This window comes from Crocodylus porosus, unplaced genomic scaffold (genome assembly GCF_001723895.1).
Source record: "Crocodylus porosus isolate Cpor-Errol unplaced genomic scaffold, CroPor_comp1, whole genome shotgun sequence".
NCBI classification, from domain to species: domain Eukaryota; kingdom Metazoa; phylum Chordata; order Crocodylia; family Crocodylidae; genus Crocodylus; species Crocodylus porosus.
In genome coordinates this window covers 20,983,670-21,005,285 of record NW_017728912.1, presented here as the reverse complement: position 1 = coordinate 21,005,285, position 21,616 = coordinate 20,983,670, and the positions used below count along the sequence as shown (strand labels likewise).

Below are 21,616 nucleotides of genomic sequence, written 5' to 3'. Positions count from 1 at the left end.
TACAGAGGCCACAAAGACATTGGTTTATTTAAATGTGTTTGGGGAGGAAGGGTTTGGAACAGAAAGAACTGCAAAGATTACTTCACACATTAAATCAGCCACTTTAAATGGGTATTAAATATTTATGCAGTGACACTCTCAAGGTACAAGATTGAACATGTGGATCTTTACCCTGAGACACTTAATTTTTATAGATTGACTATAAACTGATTTTTAAAAAGTCTGCACTTAAATCCCACTGAAGTTTAGAGGGATCTTAAAAGGATATTTTTTTAAAATCTCATAATTAGAGTGAGGGTGGGTGTGGATGGAAAACTGCTGCTAATAGTGTTACTGCTACTCTGTCGGCTTTGACATTTCATTAGAAGCAGAGGTGAACAATATAGGCTCACTGAATGCTAATCTATAGTCAATTCATACTTAAAGATTAAAGAAAAGGGTGGGTGACAGAAAAACTGCTTTCTTCTTGAGTACTGTGTCCAGTTCTGGGAGCCGCACTCTGGGAGGGACGTGGAGAACCTGGAGGGGGTCCAGAGGAGGCCACTCATATGGTTGAGGGCCTCCATGGCCAGCCCTATAAGGGTGGCCAGAGCCTGGAATAGGCTTCCCAGAGAGGTGGTGCTCTCACCTTCCCTGGAGATCTTCAAGAGGAGACTGGACAGGCACCTGGGCTCGGGTCTTATGACCCCTGCCACCCCCCAGTGCCCCTTCCTGCCCATGACAGGGGGTCAGACTCGATGATCTGTCTAGGTCCCTTCTGACTCATTGATTCTATGATTATTTCAGAATCCCCTCTGCCATTCACAGATTGTATAAGAATTGCCAAATGAGAAACCAAGTCTAGCACGTCACGTCTTAGGATGGCCATCCTCCAAAGTTTTCCTGTATTGAGACCACTGTACAGCAAGTACCAAATTGAACAGGTCTATAGAAGAGGGTGGGCTATTCTATTTCTACAGTCAGTAGTATTAAATCCTGCAGCATGAGAATGGATTGCCTGTACTGTACAAGCATAGAAGGGTTATTGCTAGTACAGGCTATTTAGCCCTTTAGGAACTCAGCTATAGTTGACCACTTTCTAGCAGTAAAACCCACATATCTTTTAGCTTGAAGTAGTACAGTGTGAATTTTTTATTCACATGAAATGTATTGACTTTTGGACATGACAACCTTTGCCATCATAAAAGGACAAATTAAAAAACAATAAGAAGAACCTCTTACTTCCTTGGAGAGTCTTCACTTTTTTTCAGATTATAGAAAGTAAAAAGCTTCATATGTAATAATTTGATGCTAACTTTCAATTCTTAGATTATTTGATTTAACAAAAGGCAGGCAGTGTAGCCATGACAGAAGTTTTCCCCATGGATGCTGCTGAAGAACTTTCTATTAGAGACAAAGACAGTCAAAACAGGAATATCTCTTGTAAATTCTGGATCCCCTTTGTCCCCCATGTGTTCCTATATCATTTCTGAGCTAATGCAGGGCACCTTGACACAAGAAGAATAACTTGCTGAGAAACATGTTGCAGTTGATCACTGGGGCTTGCTTTATCTTGGAAAACTGCACAGTTCAGCAGGCCCTAAAGCAGAGGGCACTTGGAAACTTGGATCTGGAGTACTCCCATTAGTAAGGCTGACCAGGACCTAGACCAGAAACACTGACATGCCAGAAACTTTTTCACACTATTTCTATAAATGACCGGATGTCCCATTTTACTAGGGCTGCTCCAATGCACTAATGGCACTTTAGACAGATCTTCACCCTGGTCTAAAACCTGGAGTATCTGGTCTAAAACCTGGAGACCGGGGCTTCTGTCTCCTTCCCCCCCATTCTAATCTCTCCATCAGCAGGTTTCAGGTGTGCACGACAGCCCTGCTAGCCGTCCAGGGAGACTATGCTCTATGCCCTGCATTAAGGACAAGAGAGACCTGATAAACAGCGAGAAAAGAGGGCTGGAAAGGGTCAGCTAACCTGAGGCAGGATCATACTTATCCAAATCATCCTATACAATCCATAATCTAAACAACCACTGCTGTCACCCGTGAAACCACAAGACATAACACTATAACCTGCCACAAGTAAAGCAGGGGAACTACAGCAGTCAATGTTTACTTTTAAAAGAAAATAAAGAAAACAAAAGACAAAGGAGAACCAAAATACGACAGGCTAAAGTCTATGGGAGACAGAGAAACAAGCTCTGGTTGATGACAGAACATAATTGTGGCATAGCAAGATAGGAACTAGCAAATCAATAGTTCCATTAGCTTCTGAGCCCTCATACCACTTAAGTGCTACATACCCAATCAACTATCCCAGGATGCAATGGTCCTGGGAATTTTACATTTTAACTACGTTAAAAAAGGGACAGATGCTGCATCAGTGAGACTGCAAACAACACTGTACAGGACTCCCCACCCCTAGGAAAACCCATATATTGTTCTCCTGAGCATGGACACCGAGGACAATGTCAGCACTATTCAGTTCCTGAAGCTGAAAAAAAAAAAATGTTTTCTTAAGGAACCCAATACGGACAAACCAGGACTCCATGGATGGCCAGATCCAGATACGATCTTTGTAGCTTGGCTGACCTCCAACTGCATGATTGCACCTTCCAATTGCACAGAAGTTGCCACTTTGTGGACAGGACAGGCTTTCAATACTATTAACTCTTTTCTCCTAAACACAGCCTAAAACCACTAGCTCTTCCACAAGAATAAGTTTGCCATCAACTTTTTCCTGACTGAGCATCCTGACCACCACAGGTCCAGAGAAGCAGCCCCTCTGAAAAGAACGGGTTACAGTAAGAAAGAATTTTCTACAACTCCTATCTACCCATTTTCATCTTCATCCGATTCCATCATACCATTTTTGCCCCAGCTGTCCCACCTGCTGACCTAGTGTGCTCTTAACTTTCTCCTCTTGTCTCTAAGTGCTCAATTGCCCTGGATCACTTCTCCACTTTCCTTAGCCTTACCTCATTTATCACCATGCCCTTTCTCTTTAGTGTTTCCTCATCTTACTTGCTCCTTCCTTGTCCTTGCCATGCCCATGCCTTCATTCCATCATACTCTCCTCCACGTCCATTTTTGCTCTTCTCGCCCTCATGCACATATACCATGTTTTTAAAAATTCTCCCTTCTGATGTCTTTTTCCAGTTCATGCCAGTGTGGGCTTCACACAGGATTTTAAACTGAACTGTAGAGACTAAAATCATGACAATGCTTGGCATAGTTTTAAGCTTAAAACTGAGCTCAAATTTAGTCCTAACGTTTGTGGATCTGAGCCTTTCACTAGAAGTCCCAGAAATTGTGTTCAGTGACACTGCTCATTTGTGTTGCAGGACAATGCTTCTCAGTAAACTTTTAGTCTATCATACTCATAGCTACAAATTCCTGATAAATTTGGGGGGGAGGGAGTTGATGTTGTAAGAGAATTGAGAAAAATTGACATCCAAAATATCTACTTCTAATCAACATTTCCTCAGGAGCAAGAGGTATTAGGCACAAGAAACTTTTAAGGCTGTTAAGTTTATGTGGTGTTATACTTTTGTGTTCTGAAAGCTATTTTTTTTTGCAGACTACAAACCAATTAAAATAAAGTGGCAGTAAGGTGGGAAAAGGAGGCAAAGGAATGTTCTTGGTTTGACAGTACTATTATCAAATATATTAAGGGAAGCTTAATAAAAATAAGGAAATAACTAAGACTGAACTCTCCTTTCTGTGCATCTCTAGAAGTTTTCATATCATGAAAAACCTGTGTGCTGCAATATATGGGCTCAAAGGGAATGCCAGAGACTGATTTTTTTAAATGATAGTTTTGAAAAGTAATGAGTCAAAAAGGTGAACCTATACATTTTGCTCGAAACAGCCAACCCTGATAGAAGAGAACAGCCACCCCATGTAAATATGCTGTATGGCAACTTTCTGAGGAAGACTGTTCGCCTAGTTATGAACCCCACAGAACCAAAATGTACAAGAGACCCTTTGATAGCACTGGTGGTACTAAAGCTCCAAAACCAACACTTGCATTAGTTCCCCATTCTCTTTTTTAAATATAAAAAGAAGTCTCACCTTGCTTTGAGTTGACGTCTGAGGGGATGTGCGAAGGGTGTGACCCTGGGGAAAAGTGCTCGTCGCTGTAGGTGATAAGCGGGGTGAGAGGGTGAACCGCATGGGAAGGCTGCACCACTGGCACCTTGTTTGACTGCAAGAGAAAAAGGCAAGCACTTGTAATGATGCCCACGCATCATGTTCATTATACAAAAAAGCCACTCATGAGTACATACAAATAAAGGAACAAGTTATAAAGAAACAATATGTCAGCCCTTTGTCCCCAGACACACAAGACACGGACTCTCACCTGCTTCTACACAGAGGGTTTCGGGGGGGAGGGATGAGGAGTGGCAAGTGGTAAGACTTGCAATGACTGCCGAGGTAGATATAGAGCAGGTGCTGAACTAACAGCCAGGAAGTGGGTATGGTTAGGAAAAGAAACAGTCATGAGAGAATGGAGCTGCATCAGTTGTTCTTGAGAGGTACAAGAGGCCATATGTCAGCTGGAGTAGCTTTATAGAGGAGCAAGTTAGCAGGAGACAAAGAAAGAGGCTAAGCAGTCCATGTAGGACCAAAATAGACAACTGCCAACAAGTGTGCCACCATCAGATGGCAGCTGGGCTGACAAGTACAGAAACATTTAACTAGAGGACAGCAAAAGCAAAGCTTTAGAGTTCAGCAATTATTGTCTGCATTGGTTTGGCTCAGAGACAGCTGAATTGGTTTCACTTTTGTTTGCAGCAATTTTCTGGTATGCATGCATTTGTACGATGTTATGACATTAATACATACCCTCCCCCAGCAATTCTAGAACTTAAGGGTGCCTATAGACATGCTTGATAGCTTTTTAATTAGAATGTGTCAGAGCAGAATTGATTAAGCAAGTCTGCTCCACGGTCTAATTAGAACATTCAAATGTTGCCTCAGTGCCATGCATACTAAGCCCCCAGCATTTCAAAATGGCCACAGGGTTGCTTTAACTAAAGCTTGTTGAATGATCTTTAGTTAAAGCATCCCCACAGCCATTTTGGGGATGCTTAATACAAGTGATGGTGAACCGTTTTAATTAGAGAAGCTATCTGGGAACCACTCTAATTAAAATGCCTTTGATTTGATTTCTGCTCCACCATGCAGTGGCTGTGGCCTTTACTATTCAGGTAGCTGAGGGAATCAGTTGACTTAATTAATGGTGCACTGTTGTCTACTTCACAGGTGTTAATGATGGTCTCTCTCTCCTTTTTTTTTTTAAATGGTCTTGATGTTCCACTAATCAAACTAACATTTCTTAGGGCAATTTTGCTGTCTCCTACTTGCTCCTGGTCTCCTCCTATTTCACAGCTTTGGAGACTATTTAGCCTTTTTCAGAATCACAGATCCAGACATGAAGCAGCAGCTTGGGGTTGGCTTTAGTTAAGCAGGAAAGGCAGGGAAAGTGAGCAGAGCATCAGACTCTGTCCCTGCCCTATGCAGCCATAACTTTTTCCAAAGTCTTTTTTTCTTCATTTTGCTTTTTAAAAACCAGGGTATATATTATATTTGAGGGTACTCTGTATGTTTAAAAGTATGGTAAGTAGTTGTCCATGCCCATTTAACAAATTAGATCTGTTATGATTAAAACACTGACTGTCTTAGGAGACATGTAACACCAGACCATGTTACTCAGAATCCTAGTTCACAGCATGCTAAGAACAGAAACATGTTAGGAAGAATTAGTGCTATATTAGCACTCAATTATTCCCTCAACTGGGTAGCGCAAGACAATACTTATATAAAGGAAAACCACATTTGTATATAACGTTTTCTACAAATTAAGTACAACTTTAAAAGGAAAGCGTTCAGCCGGTACATTCAGGAGTGCCCTGAGGCTAAAGGAATAGCATAGTTATCAAAGTAATTCTCCTCACATCCCAACATTAACTCCAAATCCAAAAAGCTAGAAGACAACTGCTTTGCACAGACAGTCAAGGCCATTTACATATTAACACTTCTCTACATTTTATCATAATTTTTCTTTTCCCATAGCAGGACTAGCTGCAGTCATAATCCCAGCATGTAATAGGCACAGTATTACTCGTCATTTCTACCCCACCATTCTGTGGGCTGCCCCTCAGCAAAAATAATTATGCCACAAACAGAGGCTTCTAATAAAAATGGAAAGGGCATTCAGACAAAAATGCTGATAAAGCTCAGCAAGGACAGACCGTCAACTATTAGGAATCAGAGAAGAAAAAAAAAATTTAAGAACCCACTAAAATTAATTTTGTTTGAATCTCAAGACTCAAATCCTGTCACAACAACAGATTTTAGGACAATATTTAAAGTATAAATCAAGGGTTTCTTTTGACGTCTAAAACTAAAAGGGTTATTTAATAGACAACTCAATTTATTAAGTTGGATAGCAGTACATGGGTGAAATAGGGGCGGGAAAGAGAGGAGCAAATGGGAACCTGTGCAGCATTTTTGCTTTCCTTGTTTTCAGAGCACCACCTTAAGGAACTTGCATTAGCAGGCAGTATCTTCTTAAATGTCTGACCTATCCCTCCAGTCATATAGCTCAGAATCTGGTGCCATGAATTTTTGCTAAATTATGCTATCCTTGCTCTCCTCTTAATTTTACGGTTTTCAACACAGATTTGCTTTCCTGTGGGAAAGAGATAAGAACCTGAGGATTTTAATTTAAGCTTTGGCCTTGTCTTATATTTTGCAAGATGGAGAGAGAAAGCAGCACGAGTAGGTGTTTTAAAGCCAACAAGCATTAGGTCCATTTTGTGACCAAATAATAAAAGAAATATGAATTTTCAATAATATGTATAAGGTGAGTTATTAAGAGTGATAGCTCAGGCTCTGTTCAATTTTCCTGTTCGTATAGATTCAATAAAATAGATGCTAACAAATTTCAAATTTAAAAATCATGCCTTATTCTTTAGCTATGAGATGTTGGTTGACACTCCATTCAGCAGTTGCTTTAATCTATAATAAATCAGTGTATTAGATGAACATGTCTATAGGCTGACTCATTTGGGGGAAGCAGAAAAACACATCAGCTAAACAGCATTAATTCCTCAAAATATAGTAATTAACACTCTGTACTATATTCAAGATATAATTAGCCTGCACATTCTTCGATATCAGTTACCCATGAATTAGGTTTTTTTTACAATTACCAATTCTTACTTCTAGTTAGTCATTCTCTCTGCCCTCTAGCTCCTTAATATCCTAGTAAATTTTCTCTTGATGTCTTAGTTCATGCACTCTCCACCCTAAAGACTTAAGGTGATCCAATATACGTGTCCCATGCTGCTCTTATCATCCTCGTGAGAAAGGTTTTTTTCCTAATATCCAACCTAAACTTCCCCTGCTGCAACTTGAAACCGTTACTCCTTGTTCTATCATCTGTCACCAGTGAGAACCAGTCTAACTCCATCCTCTTTCAAACCATACTTCAGGTAGTTGAAGGCTGCTATTAAATCCCCCCTCCGTCTTCTCTTCTCCCAACTAAATAAGCCCAGTTCCCTTAGCCTCTCTTCAGAAGTCATGTCTCCCAGCCCCTGAACCATTTTTGTTGCCCTGTGCTGGATTCTCTCCAATTTGTCCACATCCTTTCTGTAGTGGGAGGCCCAGAACTAGACACACTACTCCAGATGTGGCCTCACCAGTGCTGAATACAGGGGAAGAATCACTTCCCTCCATTTGCTGGCAACACTCCTACCAATACAGCCCAGTATGCTGTTAGCCTTCTTTGCAACAAGGGCACATTGTTGGCTTGTATTCAGCTTATTATCCACTGTAACCCCCAGGTCCTTTTCTGCAGAGCTGCTGCAGCCAGTCATTCCCCAGCCTGTAGCAGTGAATGGGATTCTTCTATCCTAAGTGCAGGACTTTGCACTTGTCCTTGCTGAACCTTCTTTTGGTCCAGTCCTCCAGTTTGTCTCATTCTCTAACCATGCTGTGGAGGGCTGGGGAACAGCCTCTCCTGCCCAGGAGAGGAATGGGCTCTCTGCAGGAGAAAGCACTAGCTACAGTGTGTTCTAATTCTACTTTTTATTAAAAGCTGTGTATAAGCTAGAGTATTAAAGACCAGTTCTGCACTTGCCCATTCGCCTTCCTTAGGTGAATTCCGTGGATTCTGCCATAGCTGGGTACTTGTGGGCTGAATATTTTCCAGAAGTGTGGCTGCCCAAGTCACATATAAGAATCTTAACCCATGATCCTAAGGAAGGCAGAGTCGTCAAACTCTGCTTATGTTGCGGTGTGGGGTGAGAAGTGGGGAGGAGGGAAAACATGGTCCCTCTTTATTCGGAGGGTCTGAATAAAGTCCAGTACTAAAAAGCCGTCACATCTTTGGTTCTTGGTTTCAAAGACAGGAATTTAAATCCAACACACCTAACATTATCCCTCCCCCTCCCAAGAAAGGGCTGGCATATCAGGAGGTAAGACTATTTTTTTCCAGTTCATCTCGTGTTTATTATGAGCATCTTCCATTCTGAAGAACGTACATATGGTGTATGCCTCTTCCCCAGCAGGCTTTCAGTGGAAGCGGATTTGTTCTAAGGGCCATCTCTCCTTGGCAAATACCTAAGGGAAGACAAGGGCTACAGACAACTGTCCTCCTCTGGTTGAGTCAAGTGGATTCACAGAGTTGTTGCTTCTGTTATGCCCTCAGAGAGGAGGAGAATGTACTTGAAAGTTAAACCTTGCTATCAGCCTCTGGTACTTGACCAATACAAGCTGAATATGTACCCTTAGCAGCACCACCTGATATGACTGGCATCAGCTGCAAGAGTTGAAGAGTATGACTGCAGGATAGGTTGGGCTTAGTTTATAAGCCCAGGCCCTTCATTTGAGCTTTTACTGCTCAACATTTCAGCAGCTCCCAAACTTTGCTCCCGGCCTTTGATCCTGATGTCTTGCTCCTGCCTTGCCCCTACCTTGAGCCTCAGTGCCTCACTCCCACTAAACACCCGTCATGTGGTCTAGACTCCCCAGCTCCTGACCTCTGACCTGGAGAAGACTTGGGCATTGCTATGTACTAGGAACATAACTGGGATTTCCTGGTTCTGACCCATTGTGCAGTTTCAGGGCCTGATCTGGATTCCCTGTAGACACAGATACTGGGTTAACTCTGGGTTCCTCAAGACTCTTTATGCCCCAATCCTTACACTAATAACCAGAGGAACAACAATGTTTTCCTCCTTCTGAAGAAAGCTATTGTCAACTCAGTTCATTTGAGTTGGACTCAGCATATCATCAATGAGTACAGTATTGCAATTGTTTGAGGTTAACCCTGCACATGCTGAAAAACTTGCATCATTTATTTTTCAGAATCCTTATTCTTCCTGTATAATGTGACAAAAGCCACATTGGAGGGAAGGCAAAAACTCACTTTCCCTCAAGTCCTAACCAAGAGAAACTACTGACTTTTGGGAGAATGGGTTGACTTTCAACTATATTCCAGAATAACTGGTGTGTTCACTCCATAATACAGATGCTTCACTGACCGGGGAGAAAGAAAACCTATGAGCCTTTTCCCAAGTACTCTATAAATGTAATACAATTAATTTCATTTAGCAGGGATTGCGATATTCCAATAAATCTGAATCTAGGGATTATCAGTCTGGGTAAACACACTACAAATTCTATGTAACATGGATTGTGCCTTCCTATGTTTTGTTCAGTATAAAGTCAATGTTTACACAATTAAAAATAGCTATTGCTACTACAGGCAAGTTTGAGAGCTTCAAACTTTTCACTGATGTGATGCAAATTCTATCTCAAAGTATGTATAAACTTGAGGCCTTCTAGAAACCCTTATTACATGATAAATTCCACTGAAGACAGTAGGACTATTTGAATGATTATAGACCATTTAGTGGGAAGTGGTCACATGTATTTTTGTACAGGAATTACATACATTTCATCCACCATCAAAATGAAATGTGTGAGTACACTGTGGTAACTAAGTAGTTCAGAGAAATACCAGAAAATAATCTGGATGCAATTTTTATTAAAAGACTAATAATACACACACATGCACAAAATATAAATAATGGTGCCTTACCCCATGTTGCATATATAGAAGTTTTTATATTGATACTTAGTTATACATACTGCTTTTGTCAGTGCTATAAAAGCTAATTTAAGCTTCTTCAAACATGGAAAGTTAACCTGCATATCTGTTCTGTATGTTATTTTATTTGCACCTACAAACATTACATGTGTTCTAACACGTAGGGATCAGGCCACAGCTACTGAAAGAACAAAGTTCCCTTCCAGCTGGTTCGAAGTGGAGCACTACATACATAATGTACTCTTAATGCACAGAGAACTGAAATGCATGAAGGGTACTCCCTCCCACAGGGTGACCAAGCAAAGCAAATGTATCAGAAAAAGGCAGAGGTTCACAGGTTTGTGAACCTAAAAGCCCTGTTATGCTTTAAAGCACCTTGTCACATGGATGTCATAACCTATTATGAACATTAAAGGTTAACTGCAAAGAAACTCTCAAGCCTGTTAACCTGAATGTGTGCCAATTATGCCCCAAATGACCATGCTCAAATGGGCATTCACACATGAACAAGTGAGAACTAGCCTCACATTTCTTTTTAGGTTACACAGTCATGTTATGGCTCCATTTCGGTTGCAAGCCCACAGATAACAAAAATCCTCCGGAGCACAGTGGGTCTTGGGCACAGCGTTTGATTTTTAGAGACTCTTTTGGCAACATTCATGCCCATGAAAGGAGAAGATACCAAACTCTTTCTGACCCACTGCCATGTTTCATGAAAGTTTTTCCACTACTTGTGATCACACAGGTGATACGTTATCATCTGTTATTAGTGTAGCATTAATAGATTCCTAGACACTTTAGAAGCAGTTAAGATAAGGTGCCTGCTCTAAAGAGCTCACAGGCTAGAGAGTGTGTCAAAACAGAGCAGGCTGGCACAACTAGATTAAAAGAAGAAAAAAAAAACACAGTTTAGTTTAACTACATGTGTGCCAAATGTCTCTTACCCTGGGCATTCAGACATTGATAAAGTTGCTATTCACCTTTAAGGCTGACTTGAAAACACTTAGATATAGTGATGTCATCCCCTGCCTTTCCCCCAACCAATATAAATCAAAAAATGAATAAGAAAAACTAGTCTCAAAAGGAGTCATTTTTAGTCCGATCTTTCCTATATCCCAATTGAAAGCCTCACCTTCTAAGTTTAGGAACAAAGCAGAAAAGTCTTTTAGGGTCAAGAAAAAAAAAACTCCCACAAGTTTCCTGCCTGGCAGCCATTTCTTTCAGAAACTTTGAAGACTTTGTGTCCACTAGACTTTGGGAAAAGCTCCCACTCTGGCATTACTGCAGCTGCAGCTATGCTATTGGAAAAGACTGCCCTCTAGTTATTTCCACGGGACACTTCGGGTTAGGACAGATCTTTCAGAATACACTTCTCCTGATCAAAGGTCAATATTCTCTGAGTTGCTAGTGATTACAAGTGTCCACATTTACTTTTCTGGTGTCCAAATTAAAGAATTTTGCAGGACTCTCTCACATACCACTGAAAAAGTGCCCCAAGTTAGATACTCAAAATAGTTACTTTTGGAAAATCCTGGCTCTTACCATTTTTTTTAAAAATTAAGTTGTATTCAAGAATCCTCATCCAAAGGAGGCATTCTGATCAATTTAACTTTTAGCCAAGTAAGCCTTGGATGCAACAAGGCACTATTTAAGATTGAAATACAATCTAAATCCTAACAGTTTTCCCTCTACTTTTTAAATATCTCTGGAGAAAGACAACTAGCTGCAGTTTCTGTGATAGGATACTTTACAGCTGCTGGTTATGTGTAACAAGTGTACAACACTATAAAAAGCCCAAGACTAAGCCACTGCAAAAATATTTGTTGGTTAACACTAGTGACAAGTCAAGCTGTTTTGGAAACACCCATTGAGCTGAATGGAGCCGTTTGTTCCACTGGGTGCTGAGATATTAATGAACTTTCAAAAGGCTCTTACATCCACAAGGACTTGTTAACAGTTGGACAAGGGACTTCTTAGAAAGATATAATGTGTGAAATCCAAAACACCACTAGCAAAAGTAGAAAATACTGTGAAAATAAGTAAACAGACGCCCTTATTGAACATGAGTATAGTTCATGCTCTTATTCCCATTTTTTTCCACAGGGATTAAAACTGAATATACAGGCCCAGAAAAGTAGATACATATCAAACTGTGTTACCAGCTTGATTCATGAATGAAATTGTGCACAAAACAGCCGTAGATAAATAGCTAGATGGCTCCAAAGCTTCATTCCTACCCTCTCCCCAGAAGTCTGCTTGCAGTCTACAGGGACCTTAATCCCAATCTTTGTCTGAAACCATTCCAGAAGACAGACTCCTCAAAGCTTTTCATTTGACATGATCCAGGCTGACCTGCCCCATGACCTGATCTCAGCTATACAAGTTTCTGATGTGCAACCGTCAGTAATTACTCTGACTAGTTCCCTGCCTGCCGGCTAAAACAGCTGAGTCTCAAGCCACTGGCCAAAGCAACAGCATCACACAAACTCTAGATACAAGATTCAGCAAGTCAGAAGCATAAAAATGATTTAAGAGCAAGATGGCCCTTTCCAGGAAAAATAAATCCCTAGTGTAGTTATTCCACTTCCCTTTATTTCTGTTAACTTTGCAGGCCAGTATTACAGTGTTATGTGCACTCTACTTGTGTCATTCTAGGGCTAGTAGTGTGGAAGATTCATTGTTTAATACGACCATTGCAATGATATGCTACATTTAAGGACACACACATTAACCTTTTTATTTTATTTTTTAAATAGACTACCTTCTCAAACCAGTCCTGTTGCAACGTCTCACATTGTTCTACTTCCTCTGCTCCATCCCACAACATGGGAACACAATCTTTTCTCCCTCTTTCACACTAGGCATTTTTATGCAATTCATACTTAAATCTTAACATTATAGGTAAAGCTGTAACAATAGCCCAAGGTGCTCCTGTTCTTCGAACTACTAGGGTATATAAAATAAAGGCAATTTCAGAGGGGCTAAAACACAGGGGGGTGCAGGCCTTCCACAGCCTGATGAGAAACAAACCCATCTCCTATTAGTCAACAAGCCCACCAGGCTACAAAGTCAGTCTCCTTGTCTGCCATGAGATTTGCTAACTGAAAGAGGGTAGAGCCAAAAACTTCAACCACTTGGAGATAAGATGTTGGCTAATTTTGTGGAAGCCGAGGCTTAATCTAAATCATCAGATCTCACTTTGGGAGTCAGAAATGCACAGTCATGTAGGAATACTGCTGAATTTTGTTATTTTCTTTTTGAGGGGGAGGGGAGCCTTTCTCTGAATGCAGTATTGGCCATTTAAAGCAGGAGACCTAACAAATGAGAAAAATGAGAGGAAGGGCATGGCAAATCTATTGTTCTTATGCAGAAAGAAGTGTCAGTACAATAATCCTACTGGTGAAGAGGGACCAACAACTCATTTTGTAAATTAAGTGATGCGTTCACTGGCACCTCCGCACGGACCTTCATTCAACACACTAACAGCGTAGAAATTGACCATTTTTTTCTATTGAGAGACAGAATAGGAGACGCAATAACTTGTGACACCTAAAATGCATACAAGGGAGAAAATGTTGGGATATTAGTACAAGATGGAAATGAGCTAAAAATCTCTACGATCACTGCAGAAAGTTCTTTCTGTTGGCTGGGGCAAAGGAAAAAGCAGCTAACGATTGTTTAAAGGAGACTGCCTGGCTTTTATAGCTGCCCTCCACCTCCAATGTTTAAGGACAACCATGTAGCACTTGGCCATAGCTGCAGCACAGAGACATTCAGCCAGTCAGGTGCTTTCTTTATTAGTTACCCAGTGGATGAAGTGGACCGAGACTGAGGAATAAGCCAGAAACTTTGTAGCGTGTGGCTGAAGACACTAACAAAGCCACTGAGCAGGAGAAGAAAGGATGAGCACACATACTGTGGGAGACGGCTGGCATAAACTACTCTTAGTCCGTGCTCTGGAGAAGAGGGATAGATTTCAAAGCCAAAAGGTACCATTAGTTCATGTGGCTTCGTAGTGGACCATTTCTGTCTGAGCTCTACTGCATCTTTCAGAAAAATGATACCCAGTGCTGACAAATTTTAAAGACTTCAGGTATGGACAATCTCTGTGCAAACTGTTCTAATGGTAGATTACCCTTACTGTTAATTGTTGCATATTATTTCTAGAATTAATTTGTCCTGGTGGAGGAGGGCACCAGGGGTGGGAGCCTGACCATGCAGCCCTCCACCACCCTGCGCACAGATCTGGGGGGCCTGGGTCCCCACTTCCCCCCTGGAAGTGTGTACAGTGGCAGCGAACTGGCCCCATCCCCCAGATGAGCCAGCTGGGGCCCCATCCCACTCCCTGCCAGGGCCCTGTGACCCTGGGCCCCATGCACTGCCAAGCTGGGCAGCAGCCCCAGCCCGCCCCAACTCCCTCCCTCCCTGTGGGGGCCTCAATCCCTCCATGTACGTGCACACATAGTGCCCCCTGCCTGACCACCCTCCTCCTGCTTCTCCCAGCCCCTTGTAGGGTGGAACCCTCCCAGCCTGCAGAGAGCTCTTTGCAGAACTGTGAAATCGCAGGTTTCTCCATTAAAATGAGACATCCATGGTTTTATCTGGTAAAGGGGGAAAAACCCTGATTTTCTCCATTTTTCCCACAGGAAGCAGAAAACACAGATCCCTGCTCACAAGTAGAAAGGCCAACAGGTAAAAGGATAGCAAAACGGTGGGTCTGCAAAGAATGCTACCAGGTAGCTTACATAAGCAGCTGATGGTATGTTTCATGGTCAGGTATTTTATCCATCAAACTAGTGAGTTTGCAAAGCTCAGAGCAGGGGCACAAAAACCAGCATACAAATAAAGCATGTGAAGCACAAAACCACTGATGAAGTAATAAGACTGAGATGGAAGGCAACATATAACCTCTGAGGAGGAGGAAGAACAAGCTAGACAGAAAAAACAAGGCAGTTCTGCTGGAGGCCTGTATAGTTAACAGCATCATCAGAGCAGGACAGCAAGCACAAGAGAATTGTGAACATGAACATCAGTTGATAAAGGGTAGGATAAGCATCACATAGGTAGACCTTTATTTAGAGTAGTTATTAATTGGTTGTGATTGTATGTTAGTGAGAAGCATCACAAAGATGACACTACAGAAGGGTTTTTAATGGGTTTGTGCCCTCTTAAAAATAGCATAGTAAAGAATTTCAAGTTAAGTTAAAAAGTCTGACCTTGACTACTTTTGTTGGAGGATCTCTTGAAAATCTCAGATATTTATTTCATTGTAAAAAGCCTGAAGTACTGAGTCTTTGACAGGTACTTGCTTCATTTCAAGTATCCATTAAATGATTAACCCACACCAATTTTTTTTTTAAGACCGCTTAAGACACTCTTGCCATCCCAGCCTTTGGTTTCTTAAAACTTTATAGTTCATTTGTTCTCCAGTCAGTCTTTCACAGTAGGCAAAAAAATCTAAGTTTCTACTGTAAAAAACAAACAAAAAAAATCACCCCAAAAAGTTCAACAAACTTGCCAGGACTTCATACTAAAGAGAGCAAGGCCACTCCCAATTACATGTCTCAGACAGAATATTACCAGTTTATATGTTACACAATCCAATAATTTATCAAAACTATTCTTCATCAGGAGAATCTTGACTGGCTGACTGCACTGTTAAGTGCCTAATATTCAAGACTTCCCTTAGCTAGAAACAGTAGCGTAACTAAAAAGGAGTGAATGGGGCACCAGCTCTGCATGCCAACTTGGGGTGGGTGGGGGGAGATGCAAAAATGGCAGTCCCCACTGTGCTGCTGGCCTAGTCACTGCCACTGCCAGTGGAAGCCCATCTGCAGCAGCTGCCAGGGCACAGAACTGCCCAGTTACTTTTCTGGTTAGAAATGTCTCATACTTTCAGTGAAAACCATAATTACGCATTAAAAATAATGTAGACATCTCGCTCTCATATTCCAGGTCTACTAACAAGAAACTCCTTGGAGGTTATCAATTCCCAACCAATGCTCTACAATTTGACTACTGAATAAACCTGCACTTGTTAAGTAACTGTTTTCTGTGATGAATTATTTTGTCCAGCAGAAAAAGAAACAAACAAAGAAACAAAATCCCAACACCAAATCCCGCCCCCCCACCCAATCATATATTTCAAGAACATCAGGATGGCAAAAATCAAGCATTCAAAATTCTTATCCTGTCTAACTTTCCTGTGAAACTTTGCAACAGACTCTGTGTACAAATTCATTATGATAAAGCCTTTAGTTATGTGATTGCATACTTCCTCTTCCCGAGAACCAATGGATTGCATGGGTGCTTCAATTCTGACATTTCCTAACTTGTTGAGCTCAGGACTTTGAAGTTTGGTAAATGTAACCCCCCCCCCCCCCCCCCCCCCCCCCAAAAAAAAAAAAAAAAAAAAGACAAGGAGAAAACTGAATCAAAGATAATTCAATACTGTTCTGACTCTCTGGCTGGGCTTGTTTGTAGGTCCAAACAGAACACTTCAGCAGTAGCAGTCTCATCCTCCATGAAACAGAGCCACCAAATCTGACAACACTTGGCAAGTGGGTTTCCACAGATTTTTTGCTGATGGAGAAATGCAAAGGCTGTTGCTAGGTTCAGTTCTAGGGGCTGAACAGGAACTCATTCTAGGGGGGTTTAAGACCCTTTTGTCCTTCCCCCACCCCTGAACTTGCCATCCCTACAAATCGCTCCTTCTCCCCCACCTCAAGTCTATCTATTGGCAGATCTCTTCAATTGGAAGTGATTTCACTTGACTACGCTCTATCAATCACACTTTGTCCAAAGCCTTGTAATCTTCATTGTCCTAGTGTAATAGTCATCTAGATGCTTTGTTAACTATGGTTTTTAATGTAGCTGGGTTTTGGTCCGTTAACTGCTCTGTATATCAGAACCAATGCCATAAGCTAATCTAGAAAATGAACTACATCCTTTCATACTGCTTCAGAATCGCTTTCCAGTTTGGAGGTGTTTGTTAAAGTGAGGCTAGATAAATGCATTATATACTGCAGCAAAATTCAGGTACCTTGAATGCTAGGATGGGACACCAATCACTCTGTGCTTACATGAAGATATCACAGGGTGCACAGGCATGCTATTCAAATCTCAACATGTCACATTCTTAATGAGTTTCAGCCCTTCTTGCCCAGAAGACAACTATATATTCATTTACATTATCAAGGAAGTCTGCAGATTCAAAACACTGAACAAGATTTTTTTTAGAGTCTATTTACAGATATATTTTATTGAAGTTATCTGCAGTTATCTTTATCAAAGCCTCATCTTTTAGGCTTCAATCGTCAAGTCAGTAATGACCATATGAATACCCTGATGTTCAAAGAATTTAAAAGGTTGCAACTGTTAAGCTCGCATTTAACTTAATGTTGGAACTTGCTTGGGCACACGAAATAACTGTGACTGTCTTTAGATATTAAGGTGAATATTTTCACTTTCAAAAGACTGATTCCTTCAGTTTTGAATGGTGGGGAAAGGCTTTTTTTAAGCATGCACATATTAGAAGTTGGTACAAAAGACAAGGTATGTCAGGCCATAAGATGACTATTTTGATTTAACCTCCTTGGGTGTATCCAGATGAGTGTAGATGTGTGGTATATGGTGCCACAGACCCATCAGCAGTGCTACATACAGCACACACCACACATGCAGGCATTCCCTGTGATCCTACTTTGAAGGGGAGGAGGTGCAGTTTGACCTTAGGGTCAAAAAGCCCCACATCTAAAAAACCTGGGGCAGCACACATAGCGGCAGCATGTACTGTCCAAAACTGGTGCCTGCTTGAGAAGCACTGCGATTGCAGCTCCCGGAGGCCCACAAGACCCCAGGTAAAGCTGTTGGGGTTAGCACCACTGCCGGTCCCAGCCTCCCCTACACCGCACAGGGCAATGTGCCACGCACCTGGGGTGCATATGGCATGGGTGTTCCCCACGGCCAAGTAGCAGTGCACATGGTGTGCCACAGCTATTAGTCTCCGGGGGAATACACATTCCTGCTTGTGGGAACATACCCCTTGTGTCTTCCAAGTATGTGGCACCATTACCCTCAAAGAGCCAAGAAAAATGCCAATGCCAGAACTGTACCAAACTGCATTAATTTGCAAAAGACCTCAGAGACATCAATTTTATTTAATTCACAGTACTCAAGCAAAAGTATGTTTTCCATTTTTTTGGTAAAGCGATTATACAATTTATGCCTCAGTGTAAGTAATCTGAGATACAGGTTTTTCTCTGAATAACAAACTGGCTATGGAAAAGAAGGCTGGCTGTTTTAGAATATGCAAGAATTATGGAAGATGGGACTATCCCCTTGTTCTGCCTTTTGTCCTTGCCTACCAAGCACAAATTTCTGTGGTTCAGACCCATTTGTGCTGGCCAGGTTTACACTTTTGAAGGACCTGAAATCAACACATGTTCACTATATTTGATTTTGGAACTAAAAGGCAGTCACAATAACTGGTTGGTAGCATAGAAATCCTTTCCCCCCCCCCCAATTCCAGTCTTGGAAAACCAAAAAAAAAATCTACCCCAACAAGCCGAAACACGAATGCTAAACAGTGAAAGCAGTAGTGCTCTGGAGGCAACACACATATGGAGCAAACTAACCACTAAAGCTGCTCCTTGCTTAGGCTTTGTCTCTATGAAGCTGTCTTGCCTCATTGGTATTAAACATTTATATTAGAATAACTCCTGGAGAACAATGAAATCAAGGCTCTATTGAAGTAGACACTGCAAAATCCATAACAAGGAGATTGCAACCCCTCTCCCCAACCCCTCCACCCTCTTCCGTATTTACCTGAATACAAGATGAGGTTCCCCCTCATCCTCCCAACTGGCACAGGGGAAAAAAAGACCCTCATGCTATAATCTCAAACAAAGAAACCTCATTTAATATATCACATATCATTAAACAGCTACCAAAAGCAGCATGCGCTCAGCAATGGAAACCAACTATAAACTTGATTAGATGCAGCCAACATCAAACATGACTATAAAGTAGGGCTGTGTGAAGCTTCAGTAACCGATTTGATTCGGAGGAGATTCGGGCTGATTTGGCGACCGAATCTCTGAATCCAAATTGAATCAGCAGACCCATTAAAAGATCTGAATCAAATCGGAAGCCTCTGAATTGATTTGGAGGGAGATTCAGAAGGCTTGCAACAGGTTCTGACGGGGTTCCAGGTTCCGACAGGGGTTTTGACTTTACGACTCTGAACACAGCTGGTAAATCTGTTGCGGTGGGCAGGGAAGGGGCATGGGGGGGGAAAGGGGGAAGGCGCAGATCAATGGCCCCACAGTGAGGGAGGGATTGGGCCTGAGACAAGCTGCCCAGATGGGGTGGGGTTTGGGGGCGCCAGTGTAGGGGGGCTCCTGCCACTGCATGCCGCCACGCGCCACCAGCCCGGGAGCTGCTCTTCTGGTTGCTCCTCTGGCAGTTCCTGCCACCAGTTCGGGAAGGCATGGGAGCAGGCGTGTGCCCTCAGATCTGTGCGGAGTAGACTTGGCTGGGCTGGCCTCCAGGAGGCTAGCCCCAGCCGCCCATCACGAGGCTGCGCTTAGTGGGGTGGGCAGAGCCAGGGCTGCACTCCAGGTGGCAAGCCCCCACTGCCGGGCTGCACTTTGCAAGGTGGGCGGAGCTAGGGGTGCACTCCTGGATGGCAGCCCCAGCCACCTGCTGCTGGGAGCGCAGCCCTGGCTCCACCTACCCCACAGAGCACAGCCCAGTGGCGGGCAGCTGGGGCTAGCCTCCCAGTACACAGCTTGGCCCAGCCTGCCCCATGCAGATCCGAGGGCACACCCCCACTTCCATGCCCTCCTGAAACAGTGGCAAGAGCCACTGGAAAGGCCACCAGAAGAGCAGCTCCTGGACCAGTGATATGCAGTGGCACACAGTGGCTGGAGCCCCCCTTCCAAGTCCCATGCCCCCCCCCCCCGGCTGGGCAGCTTGTCCAAGCCCCAATTTCTCCCTTACTGTGGGGACATGGATCTGCCGCTCCCATGCCCCTTCCCTCCCCACTCCACAACAGACTTATCAGCTGGAGGTGGCTATGTCCAGAGTTGTTGAGGACTGCTGCCTGTATAGCCTATGGCCAAATCTGTGCCGTATCTCTGAATCCAAAGCAAATACTTGCTGTTTTGCACAGGCCTACTATAAAGTACTTAGCCCATATTGGACAAACATGCTGATGAGAAACCTTTTGCAATAATAGATTGGTGTAGCCTGTTTGAATAAGATATATAGTACAGTAAAAGGTGTGTTAACTGGCATTTCACTAACCAGAAAACTCTACTATCTGGCATGTGCATCAAGTATTTCTTGAGCAAGGTGGGGGGTGGCGTGAGGGCAGCAGCTCCCCTCTGCAGGCCGCACAGGTGATGCCCACCCAGCCAGATGTGGGGGATGGGAGAAGTTTGCATGTGGCAGCAGCTGCCATTGCCATCCACCACCTCATGCTGTATGCAAGCCCATATAACTGGAATTTTTAGATAACTGGCTTTTTTTTTTTTTTCCTGGTTTTTTTGCACCAGTCCTGGAAGCACAGCAATACCAGGTCAATGCATGCATGGAGTGGATGGAGCAAGCTCCGGTTCCACCACCCAACACCAAAAAGAATCTGCTCAATACAGACCTCCAATGGACGACATATCAGAGACAATCACCTGCCCTGGGGAGCCCGCCTATGCTACACTTGATCTTAGCCAAAAGGCCGAGAAGCAGCCTTTAGAAGCCGTTTTTAGATAACTGGCACCCTTCTTACCTTACTCATGGCAAATAACAGAAATTTACTGTAAAGGCTATCAAGTGCAGTTCCCCTCAGTCCCAATTCTTTTTCAAGTCATAGTGAGTCACTACAATATCTACATTTCAGCTTCCTCTTCACTCCCACAGCTTAGCTCTGCCTTTCTTTCCCATTTCCGGCGATTCCTGTTTCTTTACCAGCCTTAAATGTCTGGCAAACATCACCAAACAGGTCCCAAAACAGTTCACGCAGAATCCCTCTGTTGCCCCCCTCTCTCAGCTTGTTACATATGATTAGTGTGGCCCTGCCTTCCATCAGGTGAAACTGGACCAGGCTGCTATGGCCCTTGGATCTTCCAAGGACTAGTGACAAGAACATGTGGTTCATGAGTGCCAGGCTAATTAGCATTTGGATACTTTATGGAGGGTATCTGGAGTACACACACATACAGAGGCAGTACTAAGCTGTGGGGTCACCATCGCTTGAAGTCCAGTTGACTCTGGTGGTACCCAGCCTAATGAACTGTATGGTAAATCACAAGCCTTATTCTTGGGACTAATATCATGCATAGTCTGTATTATGTATAAATAGGTACCAAAGTGCTACTTTAAAGTGTGCTTATAAGGGATGTGTGAAACAGGCCATATTTGATTTGGATTCGGCCCGAATCAGGGACAGTGATTTAATTCGTTGATTCAGATCACTGTCCCCAATTCGATTTGGCCG

At 42.7% G+C, this 21,616-nt stretch overlaps 1 protein-coding gene across 4 annotated transcripts in view; it reads right to left on the bottom strand.

Moving 5' to 3' along the window:
- The window catches only part of LEF1 (lymphoid enhancer binding factor 1), a 103,228-nt gene that overhangs the window by 33,089 nt on the left and 48,523 nt on the right, over positions 1-21,616 (bottom strand). For all 4 annotated transcript variants that reach the window (XM_019534127.1, XM_019534129.1, XM_019534126.1 and 1 more), the window contains exon 4: positions 4,071-4,203. In XM_019534127.1, the coding sequence (XP_019389672.1) occupies positions 4,071-4,203 (133 nt within the window). The remainder of the gene's footprint in view (positions 1-4,070; positions 4,204-21,616) is intronic.